This window comes from Galeopterus variegatus, unplaced genomic scaffold (assembly GCF_000696425.1).
Source record: "Galeopterus variegatus unplaced genomic scaffold, G_variegatus-3.0.2 Scaffold204, whole genome shotgun sequence".
Taxonomy (NCBI): Eukaryota; Metazoa; Chordata; class Mammalia; order Dermoptera; family Cynocephalidae; genus Galeopterus; species Galeopterus variegatus.
This window is the reverse complement of record NW_007726315.1, coordinates 751,214-776,751: the sequence shown is the minus strand read 5'-3', so window position 1 is coordinate 776,751 and position 25,538 is coordinate 751,214. Positions and strand designations below refer to the sequence as shown.

Below are 25,538 nucleotides of genomic sequence, written 5' to 3'. Positions count from 1 at the left end.
CCATCACACATTGTACACAAATATCGATAGTCAACTTTGTACCCCACAAATATGTATAAGCAATTATGCTTCAATAAAAAAAAAGTCTGACAAACAGTAGGCTAAAAAGAGGAGACAAGGAAATTTACAAGTAGACCCTCAGTTTTCTCTAAAACAACAATCAAAATAAATCCATAGAATTAACTTAATAGCTTAAAATGAACAACAGTATTCTTTTTTCAAAGTTTGTGATCTTAACATTAATTTCTTATTATTTGATTTATCAGCGTTTTCCACCAAACCAACAGGCAAATTAGAGACAATATATTTAGCAATTTACAGATAAATCTGAAGATAATCATCCATTTGCAAAATAAGCATAAGTAAAGGAAAGCAACACAAATACTTGAACTCTAAGTAATACAGTATTTGAAAAACCAAAAACTAAAAAGCTCATGTGGTTGGCCACTTTCTACATTTATGGCCAAAAAATACTGCAGGCTTTTGGTTTTTCTTGCTTTCTTGTTCCTTAAAATACAGTACTTGCTCAAGAATGGCAAAATGTTAGTAAATGTTGAATCTGGGTGATGAATCTGTAGAGGTTCATTACACAAGTTGGTGTATTTTAATACAGTACATGCCCATTAATGAGGGGTTGTAAAATGATTAGGAGATAAAAATTAAACAGATCTCTTACTCTTTAAGCTCACTGTAAACTGGCAGGACTGACGGGTGGCAGCTCACTGTAAATTGGCAGGACTGACGGGTGGCAGACAAACGCAAATGCAATGGTTGGTAAAGCATACACGGTCTATTTGAAAGAAAAAAATAAGCATTAAGAAAAGACATTTTCACCATAAAAATTATACAGCTCCAGTATTTCTAAGCTGTCTTTTTATCTGACAGCTTTCCAGAATCCCTGGATTATTTGGTTCTTAGGAAGGTTTTGATTCCTAAAATAGGAGCAGCTTTTCTAAGAGAGCTTATCTGGCTCCAGCCATTAGGCACTTGTCACAGAGGGGCTTAAGATTTGACTTACCTAGAGAGTATTTTGTATACTCCAGGCATAGCAACACCTTGTATTTATGTGGCACTAAGCCAGTTACATGGCACTTTTCCTACATTATCTCACTGGGGCCCCCCAGCAACTCTGAGCAGACCACTGCTGTCCTCTGATCACTCCCCCTCCTGACAGGTTAAGTGACTTGTCCAAGACCTCCATCTCTATTTTACTGCTCTTTGCTCTCTATCAGGGGCATCAAATCAGACTTAAAAAATGGCATTAAAAAAGAAAATCAGTCTCACATTTTACTACTTTGGCTGTATACTTAGAGTTAAAAAAAAAAAAGAGAGAGAGAGATCTATTTAGTTTTCTTAAAAACTCTCAAACTCAGTATAAAGTCTTATGCAAAAAGAAGCTGGCAGAGAAGGAAGGAAAAGTAACATATTTTGTGTCTAACTCTTCTGAGGCACCGTACCAGACACATTCTAACAAACCCCTGTTAAGATACAGAATAGAATTCTCATATTTACACAAGGGGTTGGTTGATATGTCTGAGGATTCAAATCCAAGACTGACTCCATCACCCACTGTTCCCCACACTAACAACAATACCTTAATAGTATGAAAGTTTTTTAAGTGCCAGTTTGTGGTGGTATCTGTGTAAGCTGAGGAAGTTTGTAGTGCTCCGTTCTGTCAGCACTGTATAAGAAGTTGTGGGCTTGGATGTTGTTAATCTCTTTTTAAAGCATCACCCAGCACTCTACACAGGCAGAGTAGAGCTGGGACGATTAAGCAGCAAGAGATTTTCATGGGTTATCCTGCATGTAAACTGGGTAAGAGGGAGCATGAAATACAATAAATGTATATTTCTCAAAGGTCTCTAAATGGATTGTAGAATACGGAAGCAATGGAACTGTGTGTTCTTTTGAGCTCTAATACATTCAAAAAGAGTGTAATTACAAGAAGTATGGGAAATATAATGCCCTTAATAAAAATGCTCATTTTTATCTGAAAAGGATAAGGAAACTTACCTTTGAATTGAAGGTAACATATTTTGGCGTACACGTGCCAACATTTGTTGAATTAACACTTGTTGTTGAATTTAGCTCTTGGACAATGCAGGGGATTTGAAATTTCTTGTAGATTACCTAATATTAAAAAATATAGAAGAAATAATATAGACTTAAAGCTAAATAAGGGATAATTATTACACGGCATTGTCCTGTGGCAAAACCAAATCAGCCATTTCATTGAGCACTTACCACTATTAGGAAAAAAACCATACAGCTCAAGGAAAATCCACTAGTATAGCCAAGATACCCTTCAAAAAAATAAAAATAAAATGTTATTATTTCATTCATCACCTCATTTCTTTCAATGCACTATTTCAAGAACAGTTTGGGGCTCCAACAATACACATAGAAGCCAATGTGAATACAACATTTATTATTTGACAGTGCTACTTTATTTGGCAAAAAATGGGGCTGTGAATAAAACCCTTGTATTAGGTGTTTTGATTCCAGCTCTCCTTGGCACACTAGAGAACACAGATTCCCAGAATCCGGGAAGAAAGAACCTCCCAATTTTGGCCTTAAGCCTGTGTTGGTGTACTCTGATGGAGTCTTACAGGCAGATACATTTACTCCTTGATCTCCTCAATAGCTCTTTATTATGCACTTATTGTGTGCATACTGAATGTCAGTTCCAATACTTTTCTCCCCAGATAAGAAGCATGCAAATAAATGAAGTGAATTTCTAGGGATAAATTATCTGGGGATCTTTACCTTGCTCCCCGTAGAATATCTGGGAGATCTATGACTGCCACCATAACCTCCAGAGAAGCAGAGTTAAGTGGCCTCTGAGGGACCGCATTATTCTTATCCCTAGGGAAGAGCCCTTCTCTATGTAAGTGGAAAAGAGCTACTTAGATAGGTACAGGAAAACCTCAATATAGACCCACAAGTCAGAAAATTAAGTAGTTAAAAAAAGTCTATTTATAAACTTCACAGAAAAACTTCAGAGGTCTGATATTTTTCATCCAAAACAAAATAAAAACTGGTTTGTAATTATTTTTGGAAGAACTTTAATCCAAACTTCTGCCTTGAATTAGTCTAGAATTAAAGGTAGTGCATTTTAGAGGGTTTTGATTTGATGGCAGTCTGGCCTCATTATTCAATGTAGGAAATTCTCATAACATCAGGCATACTTGTCTCCAAATATAAACATAAAAATAAATGTCAAAACCAAATAGATATGACTTGGAGATTATCCATCATTTTTGACTTCTGACTTCTCTCTCTCTCTCTTCAGTGAGGCAAATAATTGAGATTGGTTAGACTTTCTATATTTAAGAGTGATTCATAATACTTTTGGGTATAAATACAAGCAGCTTTCTACCTTGATATTAGATTTGAAAATCCATTTGTCTAAATAATCAGGGTATATAAGGTCTCTCTCTCTCTTCAGTGAGGCAAATAATTGAGATTGGTTAGACTTTCTAAATTTAAGAGTGATTCATAATACTTTTGGGTATAAATACAAGTAGCTTTCTACCTTGATATTAGATTTGAAAATCCATTTGTCTAAATAATCAGGGTATATAAGGCCTCATGAGGAGAATTCCATTTTCTGGACTTTTCTTAAGAGTATCCTGTAAGTTGTACTATTGAAAATAGCACTGGCTGTTCTGGCCCCAGAACCTCCCTTCTGCCCTCTCCAGCTTAGTAGAGGGACTGCTTATGAAGTCACATACAGATCAGTGTTTTTATCCCAAATTAAGCTGGGCCTGACTAATATCCAAAATTTATCATTCACTTAACCTCTAGTCTAAAAAGTGGAAGCAGAGAGCAAAGTTGTTCATTTTTATTTGGTTTCTGATTCATCTGGGCACCGCAGAGACTATGATAAAAGTAAGATCTTTCCTTACCTAAGTTCTTGAAGAGACACAGAGGGAGAATTATGCCAAAGGTAACTACCACCACCAGAACTCGGCCATCCAAATACCAGGCTCTGAAAGGCATTGGAGCGGTTTGGTTATATTTTTTAAGAAAGTGACATTTTTTCCCCTCAAATGTAATATTTTATGACATATTTTAATTAACTTTTTATTATTAATAATTTTTAAAAATTTTTCTACTTGGGCTTTTAACCATTAACTTTTTAACTGTTAACTAATTTTAACCATTAACTTTTAAAATCATCATTCAGGTTTTACCCAAATGCTTTAACTCAACCACTACTCATTTACTATTGCCTCACTCCCATGTAGCATAAAAAGGGAGACTGTTTTTTTTTTTTTTCTCCCCCACCGGCTAAATGTAGCGTTTAGTATTCCTTTGTATTATTTACGTGGTTTCTAAACCCAATGCATGCACTGCATTCTGTCACATTCCAATTTGTCCTATCAGTCATTCAAAGAGAAAGTTCCTTTTTGTTTTGCTTGGCTAATATCAGCAAGAAACAAGTCACGACAGGTAAGCATTTTTCTATCCCTGATCTCTTGGACTTGACCTTGAATCCTGAGGACAGAACACTAGGAACTCTGGCTTCTACAATTCTCTCTTGAAAGAAAACAGAGAAACTAAAACTGACAAGAACTGTCAAACAAGAAGGAGTCAAAACATAACTTTTGTGCCAAATGTAGCTGCAACATTTTCCAGGGCTAGCTACATCTTTAATGAGATTGGCTCATATAAATCTTGCTCCCCAAATTCTGTACCGTCTTTAAAAAAGAGACTGGGGTCTTAATTTTTTTGTATGTTCTATTTCTGTGTTAAAAATCCTCCATATGTGTTCTATTTCATAGAAACTAGATATAGATTTCAGGCTCTTTGGAAAATGCAGTATCTACCGTTTGCAGCATGACAGGTGAATCTACCTTTTAAATGTTCATATTTATATGGGTCTCCCTACTTCTTTCATTTATATAGCCCCAAAGAATTTACCGTTGAAACAACAAAAGAAAAAAAAATCTGGGAAAAACTTTGTTTCTGCAATTTTCATAAAACAAAAACTTTGGTTAGCCTGCATTTGAATTGAACACATTTTAGTTATATCACAAAAAAATGTCCATAACTTACGAAAATGCCTCTTCCTCTCCCATCAGAAACTTTATGGCGGAGGGTAGTTCATTTTTTACTATGAAGAGGTAGCTCAGCATTGCTGGAGGAAAGTGAGAACATTTTTAGAAAGAAGATACTGAGGCTTATGTTGCAAGCTATATAAAAGGTTACCAGCCTGTTCTTAGACTAACCTTCAATAAGATACAAAGGCAGCTTTAGCTACTTTAACTATATATATATAATATATTTGGCTTTAAGTAAGTGACTTCTGTCTTTGCTTTACTTTCCACGTGCCATGTGAGCAACGAGGATAACTGCTTGAATTATGTTAAAATTCACGTGGCCACGCAACCACCAGAATTAGAAAAGATAATAATATTCACATGCTTTAACGTTATGTATAGAAAAGCATGTTCTTTTTACCTCCAGTGTTCTGCAGAGAGGTGGCTCCAAAGATCACGAGCTTCCCTGTGGTGCCAAACACTTGTTCTCCCAGCTTTTCATAAACCATGCAGCCTATTTAAAAATTAGATTTGAGAACACAAGAAATGACAGGATTGTATAAGTCAAAATAGCTAAAATTTCATCATTCTATTGACCATTTCCTAATTTATTTTGTGCCTTTCTCAAATGCACACCAATAGCCATCTTGGCTTTGCAAGGGTTAGGGCATTCTCATAATAAAACAAGCTCTTGACATTTTAAAATGTCAGACATGACCACCATTTCTCCTTTTTCAAGTTGGCTACGAAAGCATTAAACTATTAAACTATTAGGTCATAAGGCTTATTTTTTAACCACTTCTACTTTACTGAGGGGAAATTCCCACTCTGATCATTTTCTCAGGTCTGGTAAGTACCATTAGAATAAATAGTTGATTTTAAAAATTCTGATGGTCAAGGCAAAAGATTCCTTTTAATTAATTACTTGAATTGATTAGGCTAACAAGGAATTATCTTAATAACATCCCATTAGTGTCTCTTGTGTCCTAAATATAATAACAAGCTTAGAAACATCTAATAGTCATGACAAGAATTGTGATCATTTGTACAATTTAGTTCAAAGACATGTAACCCACAAAAGAGAGCAGCAGACAAATCTATCAAAAGAATAATTTGGCTGTAGCAAAATTCTGAAGTGTTCAACTAGCTCATTTCAACAAATACTAAAATTCTAAACGATTCATTTTTTTAAAAAGTGTTTATATTTCTTTATGACAGTTCAGTTCATGTTTTCAAAAGGTTCACAGAAAGCAATATGGGTTAGACTATAATTAAACCTTTGTTTAATGATCTCTCATAAGACTGGTGTTTAAACTAGACAATGGTTAGATCCTCAGTTTATTACAAAATGTTTTAAATGGAGTTGTCTATATACAATAATAGTTGGCCAACGTGGTTTCAGCTAATGTAAAAGTCAAAGTATTGCAAACATAATCCAGTGTCCCAGGGATAGAAAATAAATACTTCATGTATTACACTGCCCAGAACACTTGAAATCTCTTCATAGCTCGCTCACTCCCACACTGCCTCAGGAGTAACATTTTCTCCTTGGAATACGTACAAAAGAGAATGAAAGATCTGTTTACTTTTAAAACCTTGAAGCCTATAACATAAAAACATGGGATCTCTGACCCAGATTTATAAAGATCTAAGGAAAAACTAGAGCCTTTACAATGAAGTCATCTCAAGCTAGAAGAACAGGTATAATTGAGGGTTCACTTTAAATGACAATGCTATTTGCCCATTGCCCATGACAATTTCATTTATATTTTGCTGCATCTGTGTCTCTAGGTAAATACCACTATAGGTCTTCCAGTTAATGTAGGCTGCAGAAGTCTTTCTTTGTCATAATCAAGTTGCCAAACAGGGAAAACATCATTTGGTCACAATATCACCATGAAAATCATTTAGCCTGGCTTTAACAAAATTAGACATGTTCTCAGCTTACCTGTTTCCTTCGAACAGATCAATAGAAGGTTTATTGAATATATAGACAGCAACGTCACTGAAGCCAAAAGTATCCTAAAGCAAGAACAACAAATCTTGTTGTAATAACTAGAAAAGATCATATTCTGACCTTACATTTTAGAAGGGCAAAGGTTTATTTATATGTTAACACTATTTGTTAATAGTATCCAAATTTTGGAACCTATTAGTCATCCTCCCTTTAAAATCCTCAATAAAAATGTCCTACCAAATAAAGAAGTGCTCATTAGAGTCTGAGTAACTCTCGCAGTTCAAATCCTTTACGTAATTCAAAGCCCAAATTGCTCTCTGGGAACATCTCAGTTGAGATGACTTTAGAACAACATCATGAAAGAAAGCTTTTGGAGTCTATGGCGCACTGTTCTGTTACACACAGGTGGAAAAGTGTGAGAATGTTGTGTGGGGACGTGGGAGGTGGAGGCTTGAGGTGACCTTAGGAGAGTGACCACGTCACTTTGGTCAACTTGCTTGACTTCTCCATCTCTAGATTCCTCATCTGTGATACTCACAAGACACAAGCCCAAATGACGTCTAGGGTTCTTTTCTCCTACCACTCTATGGCCATTTTTGAATCTATACACTGGATCACTAATCTAATTCACTTTTTTGCATCTGGTTCCTCTCAGATGAATAAGCGCCTCTTTTAACTAGTGGGGAAATTTTGACAATCATATATAATGAAAAGAGTTTTTTGAATGACAAACTCATGTTTTTGTTTCAGTACATCTGGCTCCTTATCAAACCTTTCTCAAGAAAAAGCACAGTTAAAATGATGTTGGAGATTACATAGATTATTATTTCTGAATCATTTGGTTAGAATAGACAAACTGAAAATAAATCCTATTTATTGAAAAGAAAAAAAATTCCAGTCCCCAAATGAAACCACTCACTTCCTGATGTGGGAAAATATATCCTTGGAACAATATGTTACTGCAATTGATTCCATGCTTGAGTAATTAAAGACAATTATTTTTCTAGCAAGTGCAGCCTAAAGGCACCTGGCACATCCCGGGTTCTCCCTGTGTGGGCCTCCTCCCCCCACCCCCCCACATCTGTTGAACCACTGCTCTAGGGCCCAGCTCAGATGGCACCTCCTCAGTGCCTTCCCTCGCCCCAGGCAGAATGGTAGCTCTTAGCTCTCTCTGCTCCTGCAGCATTTTCTTTCTCCTGTACACAGTGTAGCCATGAGATAAACTGGGAGTACAGAATGGCCACCAGTAGAACAGATGGACTGCCAGAAATTGGCCAGAAAACAAAGGACAGAGCTCAGCAGCGGTAAAACAAACCCTGGGAGAAAGAAAAGAAAACCCAACACTTTGGGTAAAGTCCAAATGGACCCAACCGACAATAAAGGAGACTGTGGGTTAACATATATGATTGTTAAGAAAGTGAGTTCAGATGTGTATTTTTTTAGCTAAAATCCTTATGTGAAGAGGGTGATTAAGAGGGTAAGTCCCTTATTATCTATTCTGGTTGAGGGACACGAGAAACCAAGAGCAAGCATTTATTAACCAACCCAGTAGTTCTGAGATAAGGAACAGAATGTGATTTGATATGCTCTGTGAGAGAATAAGATATAGGACCTCATTTGGCATGATTTTTTCCCATCTTATAAGGTACACAATATTCATGTTGAAGAAGAAAGCTTTGAGTTTCATTCAGTTCGCTCATTGTTTTCAGGGACACTGAACACTGTGGCAATTTCTACATGTGCATGTGACAGGCCCTACGGGATTTCTGTGTGGCACAGGATTACACGGGCTCCTCAGCTGGGGACAGTATGGGTGCCAGTTTAGTATTAGCCATGTGCTGTTCTGGAGCAACAATGTGCCCTTGTTGAGTGGACTTTGCTGGGATTGACCAGGAGACTCAAGGGGGATGTGATAATTATTAACATCATTTATATAATGACATACAAAGGCCCTTAAATCTGGAAGAAGTGGGTACTTATTAGCAATGGAAACATTCTAAGGAAACAGTTGCCGTGTTCCCTCAGCTAAAAGTCCCTGGAACAACATGGTTCCTGCACGTGGTTGGCTCTTAACACATTCTGTGGGTTGAATCTCTTTGCAGATGATGGTCATTTGGCCTCCGGCCCTCAGCAAAAAGGTGAGGGATTTCTTCATAAACTCTTATTACCCCATTTTCTTTTTCAAGTGGGAGAAAAGTGTTCATCAGGGAAGATTTTAGTAGGGTGTTCGCCTGTCTTCTTCCCTAGTGCAGAACAAGGTCCTCCCACAGTGATGAAAACAACCCCCTTCCACCCATGTTTAAGAAACGTGATACTGCATCCGAAAGGAAAGGACCTGTGGTGAGTGTCTGACAGCCTTTCCCTTTGACCATCCAATCTCCAAAGACTTCTTCATCCCTCCCAAAATGCAGATCTTCCCTTCTACAACCAAAATTAATATAAAACAAAACCCCTTTTCTATCAGGTCACTAAAAGGTAAATTGTGTATGGAAAATTCTAAGAATGCTTTAGGCTATGCCAGAATCTGGCAGTAATGGGATTGAAATTTAGAAAAGTACATTTTCTTCTTTAGATTTTTAGAAAGAAGCAGTATGTTTTCTAATTGACGCTGATAGATTTTAGAGTGGTTTAAGAAGATCAAGTCAGACATGCCTTGAGAAACAGAAACCATGACATCTAAAAGAAAGAGCAAAGAGAAGTAGCTGAAGAGAATGTAATGACTTATTTGAACACTTCTGTTTTGAGCATGATTATACCTCTATTTGTCCAAATGAATATTTGTGCATATAATTACGGTTTCCTGGAAGAGAGACACAGGCTGGTATTCTTGTGCTAACAAAGAGAAACACAGGTGATGCTCTTTTGCATTTCATCTGGATATAACTTAAGCTTCCACACCACTAGCCATTGACCAAAAGTTTTATCATGGCTGGAGCAAAAACTGGTTGCTGAAAGAGGCATGTTCACGTGGCAACTAAAACTCAGAAACTGGTAATTCGGTCATCAAGGTGTTGATATTTCAGACTTATGTTCAGCCTTGAAGCGAAGAGGATCTGGCACATGTAACTGTATGTGGGCCGTGGAGAAGGGGTGGTGGGAGAGTTCGAATTGTGAAGAATGTGGTCGAGAACTTTCAAAAATCCTTGTGTCAGCAACACTTTGAAAGATGTGGAGTAGAGGCATCATGGGAGAATTTGCACCCCCTGAGAAGAGGCGTGTTAGGAAACCCAGATTTCTAGACTCCTGGATCAGGGAGAGACTTTCAGAGAGTTCCCTGTCCAGGACAGCGTTTTCACCCAGGACAGCGTTTCACCGTGGACCTTTATGCTCCATGCCAACACACAGGCGTCCGGGTGTGCAAGGTGTCCTCTGACAGTGAACATATTATACAACCCATTCTGTTTCTAGAAAGCTCTGTGCTTTGGAACTGAGGCTGAGCTGAAATCACTGCTGCTACTGCTATGCTTGTGTCCTCATTGTACCCGCTGAACCTACTTGAATTAACTTGAAATCTAACCCCTCTTCTACCTAACAGTCCTTTTGATGGTCATTTTAAGATTTTGCTCTTTGATTTATATGTTTCCAATTCTTTCAACTTCACCCTGTGATGGAGCGTCCAGGCTGTTTACATCCCAGTCGTGGTCCAGCGTCTGAACCATCCTTTCTAAAGGCTGTGTGCCGAGACAAACACAATGCTGTAACATCCGCTTTGGTCTGAGCAGTGCAAAGCACGATAAGATGTTTAATTTCTCTGAGCTGGACATCTTGCTTCTTTTAAGACAACTTACTTTGGGATTCATTTCTATGGCAGCCATGTCACACTTTTCATTCTTTTCGAGCTTCCGGTGTGAACTGCTACAAGGTGAAGTCTTCTTGGTTCTATCCTCTGTACTTTTGTTTTGTTTTTATTTTTGAGGCTAAGTGCAGGACTCTACATTTATTTCTATTGCATTTTATTTTTCAAGTCTTGTGATACCTTTTAAAATTGTTGATCCTTTTTACTTATGTTTATCCACTTCATTTAGCTTCATATCTTGAGTGTGGCTTTGTCTGAGCCACTAATTTTGAATAGAACAAGACCATCAGGAAATGGCCTGTCATCCAGCCAACTGTCCAAGCCAGAAGCCTGGGAGTCATCCCTGATCTCTCACCTACTCTCTCATCCTGCATATCTAATTCACTGGCAAGTATCTTAGCACTTCTACCTCCAAAATATATCCCAAATCCATATGCTTTTTTTTTTTCCTTTTTCCCATCTCTGCTGACACCACTCTAGTCCAAGCCACCATCACCTTTAATTTCTGCACCACTGTGATAATCTTTGTCTTTTTCCCTTTTCTTGCCTCTTTGGATCCATCTTCCACCTATTAGCCACAGTAATCTTTTAATTTTATTGCTCCATCACTGAGTTGTAGGACAGGCCATGATGGTTTAATTCACCTATCTACCTATTTACATTCAACACCAAACATACACACAACTCTTAGCTAAGAATCAGTGAATTTATAAGTATTAGACTGTCATTTGCAAGTTATGTCAGACTTTGCCAAATATTTTGCTAAAATCAAGACATTCTCTACCTAAGAGATAGTCCTGTGACCTACCAGTTCACTCTTATCTCAAAAGATGATGTTAGGAAATAGCATGACGTCAAAGATGACAATTTAGGAAAATTCTGTTGGCCTCTATGGAGCAATCTTCTGCAGTAATCACACATAATAGTCCTGTGACCTACCAGTTCACTCTTATCTCAAAAGATGATGTTAGGAAATAGCATGACGTCAAAAATGACAATTTAGGAAAATTCTGTTGGCCTCTATGGAGCAATCTTCTGCAGTAATCACACATAAAAAAGCTATTTAATAACTTGTGCTAGAATATTGCCTGAGATCTACTTTTTACTACTTTTGAAAGCTGGGATAGATTAGCTCATTTCTGGTCCTCTGCGATACTCCTGCTCTCCACACTTTTTAAAGATTCTGACAGTGATCCTATATATATTTACTCTATTTGCTGCAAGAACATTTTAACCCATCTCTTAAACAATGAACTTCTAAACACCTGTTTTTAAAACATTTATTTGTCATTGTTTTGAATCGTAAATCATATTGATAGGATTACAATTCTTTGGTCCCCCATAATTTACCCAAAGATTATATGGATAATGTTATAATAAATTGCAGTTTTTAAAGTACTATATGCTAATAAACTATGCTAATAAGCTGTGACAACAAATGGAACCAAAACATTTAAGGTGATTGAAATGTTCTATACCATGATTGTGGTAGTGATGATTTCACGACTGTATTTGGGTAAACTTGTCAAATCCTGCCCGTTAAATTGGTGGATTTTATTGTATATAAAGTATACCTTAACAACAAGAACCTAGCCACACTTTAAGGAAGATGAGACTATATTTTCAAAGCCTACCTATATAACAAGAAATCATATGACAAACTCCCAACCCAGCATCACAGCCCTTGGAAAGGGTGGAGGTGATGCAGCCGTCACTGCTTCAGATCCAGAAATAGCTCAGATGGGGGTGTTCCGGGCTGCCATGCAGCTGAGCGCTTTCACCTCCTCCGGGACCCATTCCTCTCAAAAGAATAGAGAACCCTTACTAACCCTCCCTAGCATGACTCTCCCTTGCCAAAGTTTAAAACAGCTATTCTCAAACCCTTAGAATCTTGTTAAAATGAATACTCTAATTCAGCAAGTCTAGGGTGGGATCTGAGGTTTTGCATTTCTAACAAGCTCCCAGGTGATGCTGATGCTGCTGGTCCTTGGACCACACTTGCAGCAGCAAGATCTAAAGCTGTGGGATCCGAACCCTCAGCGGGAGCGCCACCGCACTCCCAAGCGGTGCCCTGTAGCAGTGCGCCACCGGGCGGCCCAAACCCTTAGAATCTTGTTAAAATGAATACTCTAATTCAGCAAGTCTAGGGTGGGATCTGAGGTTTTGCATTTCTAACAAGCTCCCAGGTGATGCTGATGCTGCTGGTCCTTGGACCACACTTGCAGCAGCAAGATCTAAAGCCTCAAGCTCTGGCCTGGGGGCGTATACATCTCAGTTGTTTCTGTTTTTCACAAACACTGCACTATTGCAGCATCACCTGCCACACTGTCGGCAGTGGGGGTGCCATGCCAACATTATAACTTGATTACCTGTAACATAGACCCCACAGCTGCCCAAGGAAGACTGCAATGAAGGGAGGCATTTACACCTGAATCATTATCATTCCTGTGGGTCCCCGACTGGCTCTCACTGTGAAAAGCGAGGTCTTCTCTACTTCGTTTGGTCAACTTACTCAAGAGTTGCTTACTTCCCCAGGATGTATCTTTAAACATTATTTCCAGATGCCCCTCCCCCATGTCTCTTTCCTTCCAAAAGGGATCTGAGGGTCACTACATTATATCATTCTTCCTCTTCTAAATCCAGTTCAAAGTATAAAGCTTTTATCATTCTCAATTAAATAAGCAGAATAGTCCATAAAAACTCCCTGAGCTGGAGTAAAAGTGATCTTTATTATGAGTCCAGCTTTTAACTATCATTGCCTCCCACCCACCCACAGCCCTCACTCCAACACTCATAGACATACTGCTGGTCGAGGAAGGATATCTACAAGAAAAATGTAAAATCTAGTACAAGGGGATTAGACAAACTGTAGGAAATGTACTATTTTGGGGGCAACTGTCCTCCAGTCCTTCCCCTCTGTTGCCGGCCTCTCCCCCACTTTCTTCCACCTCTGACCTCCCTTCCACATTTCCAAGCTGTCTCGACCCTCCTGCACTTTCCTCCTGTCTTTTCTCTTTCATCTTTTATCTCCGCTAACTCTCCCTGCTCTTGCATCCCACCCCCAATTCTTCCTAAGGGAAATACCTGAAGAAGTGAGTAGATTTGAGAACGCTGTTGAGGAGAGAAGAGCACTGGCTGGAGTGATGAAAGGACTGCAGCGTGGAGGATGAGAGGCCAATGAGGATGGAGACCAAGAATTTAAAGTGTCACCTGTCTGGGTGGTGGGAAAACTCAGTTCAGCTGTTTTCCAGTCTAGTGTGACAGAGAGCTAGTGGATAAAGGAAATAGGGTCTGCACAAGAGAGGGGTTAAGTGATGGGTCATGACATCTAAGCTGGACAGGGAAGGAAGCACGGTCCAGAGGTTCTCAGAGAGGTTCAAGGACAGGTATCGTGTTTCCGGACCTGAGGAAGCCAGTGGGAGGTTTAAGCGGAAACAAAAGGGACACAGGGGAAGAAGAATCCTTTATTTAATGAGACCTCAAGTGAATGGAGACACACCTGAAAGTGAAGAGAGAGGGACAAGGTATTCTGAGTCTCTAATTCATAAGAAAATTTTTAATATTTTGAAAAGTTCAAAGTTATCCTTCACATGAAAATGAGTTTCTTAGAGCTTTAATATATTTTAATGGGGATTCAATGCAATTACTATGACACTTTGTTGATCATTAATAATAACAAATTTTGGTGAATTCACCATATGTCAGGCTCATGCTAAGCACTTTTTAAAATATTTCACATATAAGTAGTGCTATTATGATCCCTATTTTACATATAAGGTAACTGAAGCCCAGAGAAATTAAATATTTTGTCTAAGGTCACACAGCTAATATCAGAGCACTTAAACCCTGATAGTCTGACTTCAAAGTCCTTACCCATCATGCTACATTGTCTGTAAAAATCGAATATTCACAGAGGAATGACAGCATAAAAAATAAGACCTAAGCAGAAGACAAAAAAATTAGAATAAAAATACATCAAAATGTTAAAAGATCTTTGAACAGTGAGATTTTGAGTGATTTCTTTTTTCTTTTTTCTTTTCCATCTTTTTCGTGACTGGTAAGGGGATCGCAACCCTTGGCGTTGTGTCACCCACACCGCGCTCAGCCAGTGAGCGCACCGGCCAGTCCCATATAGGATCCGAACCCGCGGTGGGAGCGTCGCTGCGCTCCCAGCACTGCACTCTCCCGAGTGCGCCACGGGGCCGGCCCTTGAGTGATTTCTTTATCCTTTATTTTAAATGGTCCTTAATGATTATCTTACTTTTACAACAAAGATATTAAAATGAAAAATACAAAAAACCTTTCAAATGACAGTATTATTATTCCAACCCCTTTTTTGGGACGGGTGGGATGTGTTGCATTTTGTTTAAGTCCCAAGCTCTAATATAGTCTCTATTTCATTAAGGAGCTCACAAAATACATATAGAATGAAGCAGAAACATACTATTATTCAGTTCCAAAGAAGACTTCTTAGTCGCTAGATCCTCATTAAATTTAAAAATTCTGAGGGTCAGAGGAACGGCACACTAAGATCTGGTAGCATGTGATTATTGGTAGTACTTACAAATTGGACTAGGGAATAAAAGAGATGGTTTTTAAAGGCTGGGCAGGGAGCAGGTGAGGATCGATTGTTTGTACAATTCTTTCTATTTCTTTCTTTGTAGGTAAATCTAAATTCTTTAGTGCAAAGCTTCTCTTAAACTAGCCTCACTGCTGGTTAGGCATTTTGTTTTGTCTAGAAAAAGAAATATGCATCAGTGATGGCCAAATCAAATAATAATCCATATAATCCTAAAAGAAAGAGCTATTTAAAAGAGGTATACAGACAAAAATAGAATTCATCAGTTTAGCTGGTGATTTGTGAGGTTAAAAAAATTAGGAGAAGGTCTGAAATGAGGTCTAAATGAGGAAGTCGTACCAGTAAGAAAGAGCCATGTGCTGCTACCACTTCCTGTTTTTGCCTGTAGACGGTAGAGGGCTGTGGGATATGTGGGTGCTCCACTCACAACTCTGGACATGTCCTCATTCCCCTTCCTCCACTCCACAACACAACTGGCTTCCTTTCTCCTCAAAGCTAGGTCCTCACCTTTCACAATGATGCCCCCTTCATCATCCTCTAAAGATGTAATTCTTGAATGACAGAAAAATTGCATATAACTATTGAAATAAAGCAACATGCTGTCTCTTGGTGGGTATTCTGGACTTCTATTCCAGTAGAATGGCGGATTTGGGGCTTCAATTATACTTTCCCACTCCGTTTCCATGGTAACAATGCACATTTAAATAAAGGGATGGGAGGCTGACAAGGAGCAGCAAGGACTTACTGCCCTCCCCTCCCCGAGGAAATAGTGTCACCCTTGACCAGTTACTTAGTCTCTGTGAATCTTAGTTTCTTTATCTATAAAATGGGGGTGATAAATAGGAATGTTATAAAGATCCCATGAAACAATGTATACTATATCTTCTTTTTTAAAACACAACCCTTTAAAAAAGTAAATGACATTCTTAGTTAGCAGGCCATACAAACAGAGGCTTCAATGGCTTTGGCCTGCAGGCTCTTGCTTGCTGACCCCTGATATAGATATAGGTCTTTGATACCAGGTGCCTGACATAAGGTGAAGTCTGCAGCCGTAGAACAAAGCATAGTTAACCTGCCCACGCAGGAGCAGTTTTCCCATCTATTAAACCAACTACCACTCCGTGAGTAATAAAAGTTCAAGCTAACCTTGAAAATCCAGCTCTCTAGACTATATTTAACCTGCCCTACTGTTCAGTAAGACACTTGGTCTACTGTAAACCAGAAGAGTGAACTGAAAATGAACTGAAAAGGCATTCTATACATCATGGAGGTGAAAAATGCAGGTGACGATACTGTTAAAACCATAGACAGTATAAAGTTGTCTCTTGCAGGCTAAGAGAAATACAGTGCAACAAAATAGAGGTCTCACTGTTGTCCTTGGATAACACTGAGACACAGGATGCAACCCAGCTTCGACAGGACTGAGTGAGCTCAGTGTACACACTCTTGGGCTCCTGCACACACACGCACACACACATACACACTTCTACCTCTTTGGGGCCAAGAGAATTGAATTCTTAGAACCCCTTATCAGAAGCATCATAGATGACTCACAAACTAAGCAGTAAGTGCTCAACTTTTAAAAACAATGGGTGGGACTGGTCTCCAATGCAGGCCAACTCTTTCTGTTTACAAAATAGGCACTCATTGTTAACACAACAGTAACCACTCTCCATATCCCTATTTCTGAAAAACTTCTTCATCCAATGACTTTCAATAGAGTTCAATGGCACTGCTGCTGTCCTTTTTACATGTATTTCAAATGTTGGCAAGCCTGAATGTGCCATTTCTCCATTTCCAGTATTATTATTCCCAAACTAGGACTCTGAGGCCAATGATTTTTGCTGCCAGCTAAAGGACAATTTTCTCTTCAGATCATTTCTAAGGAACTGTGACTATAACTCAAAGAATTTTAAAAACAAGTAACTGATTGACAAGATGGAAGATGAATGTTACTACATCCATGGACCTCCTAGGATCATCCGGAAGAGCAGGATTTCCTTATTGACTTCCTCTTAACAGCCCCGATTTTATATCACAAGATCCCATTTGGTTTTTCCTTAGGAGGCAAATAACTGCCTGCTTAGAAGTGCAAAAAGATGACTTAACATTTACAAGGAATAACTTGATAAATATCACACAGACCATCTTTGTAACTGCTAAGAGCAAAATTATCATTTTGGTAGGTGTCATTCAAATTTTTTGGAACATATATATAAAGTAATAAAGCAATGACAGTTCAAGAACAGGCAGAGTATTTGCAAAGGTACACTGCGATCTCACTCCAAGTTGGTAGAACTTGCTGAAATGTATTTAGAGACATCCGAGAGCTATGCTGAGGCAGTCATTTAAGAATATAAACCTTCTGATAGAATAAGAAGACCGTTTTTGTGATGGGATAATAATGATTAAATTTCCATAATGTATGAACAAGAACCTAAGGCAATGTGTTGATGGGTCTGTAGTTCTAATTCTATTTCTATCAATCCCTTATATAGATGCAATTGTAGAACAATACGTTTAAAGAGAGAAGAGACTTAGTAGCCTAATCTCAGTTTATAGAGACTCTTATTTTTTTAGATTTATCCTTACTGGCATGGCTATTTACTGGTTTGTTTGTAAACACTAATTATAGACAATACAATTTTGTATCAGTTTGGTAGGATAATTACAAATCGTCCACAAAGGCAAATATTGAGAGAGAGAATTCACCTACAATTGAAGCAAACAATCCACCACAAAGTGAAGGTAATTGCTGTAAACAGTGACAATTACTATCCTTTTCACAAATAACATTATAACAACAAATGCCCTTTTGCAATACAAACCTCATACAGCATTTCTTAACAGTCTCTGAACTATTTTGAATTTTCAAATGAAGGAAGCATTCCTAGGAAAATAAACAATGTAAAAATAGCATGTGAGTCACATGCTAACCTTGTGATTATTATCATTACATCTCCACAGCCTACTAAATGCTCGAGGATGAACTAAACTTTTTAGTTGATTTTTTTTATCCTCTGATAAGTCTGCAACAATGATGAGAGCCACTGTTATGCCCTACGGCTTTGTTTTTGGTTTTGCAAAATTTAATTCTTACTTATCCTTTCATTCATTTCAGTAATACTTTATTAAGATACAGCTGTATGCAAACACTGTTCTAGATCTTGTTGCGGGTGGTGGATGATTTGAAAAAGAGAGAATTTGACATTAATCCTGCCCTTGAAGGACTCAGAATTCAATACTGAAGTTAAAATATACTTCTAAATAATGGGAGTCATACTATTAGAAAGATATAGGTTACACTGAAAATAAAAGAGAGATCTCCCTTCCATGGGGAGGATCAGAGAAACGTTTTTGGAGGAGATGGCATCTGACCTAGGCCTTACAGGACTGTCAGGATTCAGAAGCACAGAAATGAGACCAGAATGGGGTGGGGTGGTGGAAAGGCCCAGGTCACAGGTGCAGGTCGCCTCTGCAGAAAAGGGGAGGTTAGTGTGGTCAAGGCAGAGAGAATCTGAAGGGAGACGAGGTTGAAAATCTGGTTTGGAACAGGTGGCCCAGCACTGATTCCTCATTCTAGTTCTCATGGTCTAAATACACCAAAAATATTTTCTCTTCTCAAGTTTTCTGTAGTTAAGAGGAAAAGGAAGAAGTCTTATTGCACTGGGTTTAAATTCTCTAAAAAGCAACTTTTTCAATTAGTTTTTTTCCCCCAAAAGCACACGATAAAAATAAATTTAAAGAGTATAAACTATCTCCATTCCACCCCCCAGACCCTCTCTCTCTAGAAGTAAACACCGACAACACTTTTCTTGTGTACCCACCCCAAATACTCTGGGCAATATATACATATATACACAATCTCCCTCCATACTCACTGCTACCCAATATTCAGTTTGTCCTCCCATGATAATACTACATTACACAGTAATAATATTCCTGGGAAATGTTACCGCATCAGTTCTATAAGTTTATTCTACTCTTTTAAGCAGTAGTCTAATATTCTATTTTATGGAACTACCATGATTATTTAACCAATTCCCTAACGATGGACTTGGTATTATTTAACTTTGCTAATACTTGGTGTTTAATTCTTAATAACAAAAAGTTTAGTTACCTCTTTGAAAGGAATTAAGTTCAAGGGCTCCCAAAGGCAGTGAAAAATCTTAAATTGCAGATGAGAGAAAGTCAGCAATCCGCATGACAAATATGAAGGAGTTTAGAAAGCTCATTGGTTTTGCAATATACTTTAGGAATATATTTTACTTGCTGTGACAAGGAACTTGACCACTGCTAATCTACAAGTTGGAACACTTGGTATTGTAAAGTTATTTTAATTACAATAAAGGGGATGGTTCTTGGTAGAACACTGGCAAGACAATTCAGGAATACTTTCTTGGATGAGTTTGGGACTCTTTTTTTTTTTTTTTAACCTATCCATAATGGTTGTCACACATCTAATTCAATTAGATTCAGTGAGTTCTGCCCTAATTATTGAAGAATGCTGTTAGATTTTTGTATTTTCCTAAATTCTGAGGCCTTATAATTCCATCTGAGGAACAGGAAGCAGGACTGATTTTACAGGTGACTTTAAAGCTAAATTATTTGGAAAGTAAAAAAGAAGTTTTAACTTGCAAGCATCCTTTGATAAGAATAACATTTCTCTTGTATTGTACATTAATAATGCAAGTTTGGCTTCCAAAGAAGGTGTCACTGAAAGGCAGTCTAGTGTTTTCGATCTCACTGGTTCTAGAGTCAAGCCAGCTTGGGTGGAGCCCTGGCTCTGTAACGTTCTAACTCGTCATTACAGGTAGGCCTCAGTGACTTCATCTGTAAAATGGGGCTACTATTGACCTTATAGTGTTGTTGGTGGGGATTAGATAAGATAATGTGGCATATATACTTACTGTCAATAAATGTGAACCATTATTTAGTGACTACCTAAGAACAACCACAATACTTTAACAACCACTAGTGTTTACTATGGACCAAGTACTACTGGCACTCTCTCCTTCTCTCTCTCACGCTCACACACACGCACATGCACACACACACACACACACACACGCATACTCATTTACACCTCATAGCAACCCTACAAGGTTGTTTACTATTAAGTCTTCATGCATGTCACTCTTTAAAGTGTGCTTTTAGATATATTATCCTTTTCATTCCCACAACCACTATGCAAGTGAGATAGAAAATGGAAAACAATACCAAAAAAGGCCTGGAATTATAATTAACCAAAATAAAATTTAAATTATTGTTTTATGCAGATTGTAATGTTTCACAATGAACATTTCAAAAGAGATTGTTTACAAATTCAGTGTTTACAATAAACTCTGATAGCTCAGAAGTATCATGAATTACACTTTCCTTTTTCATGGTTTTAAACTTAAGGGCTACACTATTAAAATAAACAATAATACATGTTAAGAAGTTATGGAAAAATATAAAGCACTTATTGCTTTATCAGATTCTGCACACTATAAGAAACATATCACTTACCTAGCACCATGAGGAGATATGTTCTAAAGAGCTTAATTTTCTATTAAATGTATGCCTTAAATAGGAATCATTAGAAAATGTAACAAAATGTAAGAAAACAAAACCCACCATTCTTCCATGTCAATATTGACTTGTAATCCCTACTTCTGCTGTGATGAAGTGACAGGGAAGCTGTATAAGAAAACTAGAGATAAAGAAGTTACAGAGGAGGGAGACTGCTTCAGCACCTATTGCCTTTTCCTTGGAGCCCTGCTCTTAGGAAAACTCCATTCAACAGGTACACTTTACCCTGAGGTACCTGAGCCTCATACTTCCCTGAATTGCTGCCTCAGGGTATAGCCCCACTTCACTTCCCACAGAGAACACCTACCTTCAGAACAACTGTAAATTGAAGTCCCCACTGATGTGCTTCCTGTTCCTCAGATGGAATTATAAAGCCTCAGAATTTACGAAAATACAAAAATCTAACAGCATTCTTACAATAAATATGGCAGAATTCACTGAATCTAATTGAATTAGATGTGCATTAGACAGGGATGACAGCCATCATGGTTAGGTAAAAAAAAAAACAAAAACGAGTCCCAAACTCATCCAAGAAAAAGAAATCACGCCAACAAGTTTCCAGATGACCCCAGTGAAGAGCTCTGCACCCAGCCTCAGTGAGACACGGAGGAGCCTTCCCAGCTACTTTTCTAAAGAGGCCTGGACAGTCTTGGACTCCTTTTCCTTGTTGGCCAATACGAGTCTGGAACAGGGCCCTATACCAGAAGAAATATTTTGATCCTGCCAACTGCTTCTTGTCTTTGAGCAGCTGTAGGAGCAGCTGGTTTTACAACAGTCACAGAGTGAGTCCTTGTTCTGAGGTAGGAGAGAGTTCTACGTTTTGTGAGAAACTTATGTTTGGGTCTTTGTACAACTACCTTCGTGAGCTTTAACCTGAGGATTCGGTGTGTTGTGCTTGCTATTTATGTGTCTTGCAAATAGCTAAATGATCTATAAGAGTTTCATGCAGGGGAATCTTCCTTCAACTCTAAAAGTCAAGTTTACTCAATTCTTTGCTTCAATTTGAAACTAAAGAGTCATGAGATAGGAGATCAATTATCCTTGAGCCAGTATAATTAAAAATCATTATTAAAGTGCAGAGCAAGAGATTCAACAAGTTTCCAGAAAAAAACAAAGAACAAAACCTTGGCTACATATAAAAGATCAGGAATCAGAAGCATATGGGACTTCACAACAGAAGCAGCTAGAAGGCTATAGAGTAATACCTGCAAAATTCTGAAGGAAAATTATTGCCACTATAGAGTTCTATGTCTAGCCAAACCACCAATTAAAGGTGAAGGTAGAATAAAAACATTGCTCGGACATGAAGGTCTCAAAAACTTTATTTCCATTCACCTTTTCTCAGCAATAACAGCAAGGAAGTAAAGCCAGAAAGAGGAAAAAGTGGAATACAAGAAACAAGTGATCTAGTAGAAAAGAGAGATGAAGGGAATCCCAAAACTGGTGACAAAGAGAGACTCCAAAATAAAATTTACTCTCTGTGCCTCAGTTCCCTTCTCTACAGAAACTAATAGTACCCACCTCATAGAGTTACTGTAAGGACTCAGCATAAAACACTTATGAATAATAAAAGTAAGAACTACAAGAGTTGATGTTGTTGACGTCATCAAAGAATTGACTTTTCTAACTTGATATATTGTAATAACAAAAACCAGAAATCAGTGTAATACACATTTCTGAACTGAACATATTTCCAGCTTTGTAATGACTGAAAACAGTCACAGAACCATAGGGATTTGGAAGCTGGCAGGGTTCTGAGGTTTTTCTAGTACATATCCTTGTTTTAAAGAGGAGAAAACTGAAGCTCAGAGTGGCTAAGTAATTTCTTAAGACTGCATGGTCATTTAGAAGAGGAGATGGGACCAGCACTTAGGTGTCTCGTGCCAGTGCACTGAATATCAGAAGTATAGCTACCCAAGCTATGTCTGTGGTGTCCCCAGAGGGTCAGAGTTTCACACGTACAAAAAAAAATCATCATAGAAATATGTTACTCAGTTCCATTATTTTACCATAAAACCTGGCACTTCGCTAAATATATCTATTTAAGCAGAAAGACCACATGGAAAAATCAATACAGGGCAATGAAAAGAGGAGGCTATGGCGGGTTTTACTGAGTTAAGTTGACAATACAGGAGAAAATGTTTTGAATTCACCGTCCTACACAGAGTTTTAATTTTAGGGAGGACACTTTAGAGGGCTTACACAAAAGTAAAAATAAAAAAAGTAAGGCATTCCTAATGTCTTGGGTCAATATGGCACAGTTTGGATGGGTGTTTCTGATCCCTGAGTAACGGAGTGGCTAGCGATGCTCTTCCATCTTGGTTTTCTATGTCTTTCTAGAGGAATATACACAATATGTAGGATTAGCAGCTGTTTTGGTCACTGCTTCCGAGGAAATGATGCTCTGGTGGATAGGACCTGGCAATGAGGACTACTGAGCAAGTCTGATGTAGAGCATGAATTTAGAGTCAGGGGAGAACAGGCAAAATCCTGGGAGAAGAGGATTTCCTCCTGGCCTCACTCAGGCAAAGCCCCACTGATGCTCCAGTGACGTTTGAGACGGGAATCAGGCTGGGCAAGAATCTTCCTGACACAGATTCTATGATCTGTCTTAATCTCTTTCCAGCTGAAAATAAGCCCTCTATACATCTGCAGAAAGTCCCATTCAACAGTTTCAGATAAGCTTGAAAATTGCCCACTTTCTTTTCACTGAATCTCAGGGGAAAAGTATGTGCTAATTTCTCATCTTCAAAACAATGAAAATTTCTATGCTTCTTGAATATTTATTACAAACACATTTGTAACTACTTTTGTAGTAATCTAAATATCAAAGTGGTGACTGGCTGGATTAAATACCTCTTAATATCATGATTGTTTAGCTGAGATTTAAAGTGACAGGTCCAAAAATACAAAAAAAATTGCTATTTTCAAATGTTTTAGTCTTTTTTTTTACCAATACTTATTTCAGTATTTTTAATTGATAAAAGATTTCTCCTTCTTTCTTGTCAGCATTATGTGCATTTTGGAAAATCATTCAAGCCCTGAAAGTATGTACTGGTAACTTAGCCAAGTTAGTAAAAAATAAAAAGGAATAAAACTATTTAGAAATATTTCCAATTTCTTCTATGTGATTACAGAAACATATAAAAAAATAAGGTTTTAAAATGGAAAGTACTGTCGTGTCAATACTCACAGGAAAAGTAGAATTCCAGTATTTGCCAGGGCAAAGGCAAGTCCCAAAATCCCACTGCCCATAATGGCGTTGCTTAGGTTAAAAACAGACATGCCTAAGGAGGTTGTTCCTGGAATCTGAACAGAGAAGCAAACATTCACACTAAGCAAAACAGTCCCCAAGAAAGTTCAACAAGCCAAATTAAAGGAGTCCCAAAATCCCACTGCCCATAATGGCGTTGCTTAGGTTAAAAACAGACATGCCTAAGGAGGTTGTTCCTGGAATCTGAACAAAGAAGCAAACATTCACACTAAGCAAAACAGTCCCCAAGAAAGTTCAACAAGCCAAATTAAAGCACCATTAGGAACCAATATAGAATTAAGATTAAAGAAATCCTCCCTTAGTGGTCTAGTCCTTTTTTTCTTTTTAATGGGTTTTAGGAGAAAATACATTGGATATGAGGAATATCCTGGTGAATATAAATAGTTATACTTTTGGTACTATACTACATGAATTAAAAACATCTGTCTCAATTTATTTGATTAAGAAAATAATTATACTTTGTTATAATGACACTTACATATTCATCACATTTCTTTTTTTCCAGATGGCTGTTTGTGAGACTTCTTCTACTTTCACGGTCAGAAATAAACTTGCTGTAAAGACATACATAATACATTTAACTGCATGATAATGATTTGAAGCTTAACATCATGACTAAATGGTTTATTACTTACCTAAATATATCATACATGAAAAGTTATCAATCGGTTCCCCGTGAGTTTACAGCCACATTCAACCACCACCTCCTCCCTTCCCTCTCCCATTTTTTTGGCCAATATTAGTTGTCTACATTCTTGTCTATAAATAGACAAGAAATAAACTATAAGTGCTCCAAGGTCAGGTACTTTGCCTCATTCATTTTATATCTCTCATTCTACCTGGTACAAAACATTGCCAAAAATAGGAGCTCATCTTGAGATGAAATAAAAACCTACCATAAGTCAAAAAGAGCTATAGACTTTGAATCATGTTAATAATAAAACACTATATATAATGTAAGTTAATTTTCATATAGATTTTTCTGTGAGTGGAAAATTAAATACTATAAGACTACCATAAACCTGGTATTTAAAAGAATACTAGAGACAGAGTTCCTTCTGAGCTCACATTCTTGGAGTACAAAGTTATGAAATAGAAATTCTCTCTCCTCTGCAAAAAAGAAAACAATTGTTTCACCATCAAACATTCCTTCAGCACCTGATATATGCAAGTCTATATGCATGGAACAGACAATGGGGGGACGTGAAAGGATGCAGACACCAGGCTATAGGAGTTCAGGTGAGGAAATTACGGTGGGCGAGGAGGTCGGGCATATGGGCCATGGTTGAGGTCGAAGCCAGGGCTTTAAAAAA

The 25,538-nt window shown here is 37.9% G+C and overlaps 1 protein-coding gene across 1 annotated transcript in view; it reads right to left on the bottom strand.

Annotated features, from left to right (window-relative positions):
- Positions 1–25,538, bottom strand: part of SLC38A1 (solute carrier family 38, member 1) — a 61,909-nt gene that overhangs the window by 12,254 nt on the left and 24,117 nt on the right. The window contains exons 3-12 of the mRNA XM_008565816.1: positions 24,704–24,779; positions 24,145–24,260; positions 6,994–7,067; positions 5,467–5,559; positions 5,062–5,143; positions 3,909–3,991; positions 2,245–2,303; positions 2,014–2,130; positions 730–790; positions 677–695 (exon numbers count right to left, since the gene is read on the bottom strand). Of these exons, the coding sequence (XP_008564038.1) occupies positions 677–695; positions 730–790; positions 2,014–2,130; positions 2,245–2,303; positions 3,909–3,991; positions 5,062–5,143; positions 5,467–5,559; positions 6,994–7,067; positions 24,145–24,260; positions 24,704–24,779 (780 nt within the window). The remainder of the gene's footprint in view (positions 1–676; positions 696–729; positions 791–2,013; positions 2,131–2,244; positions 2,304–3,908; positions 3,992–5,061; positions 5,144–5,466; positions 5,560–6,993; positions 7,068–24,144; positions 24,261–24,703; positions 24,780–25,538) is intronic.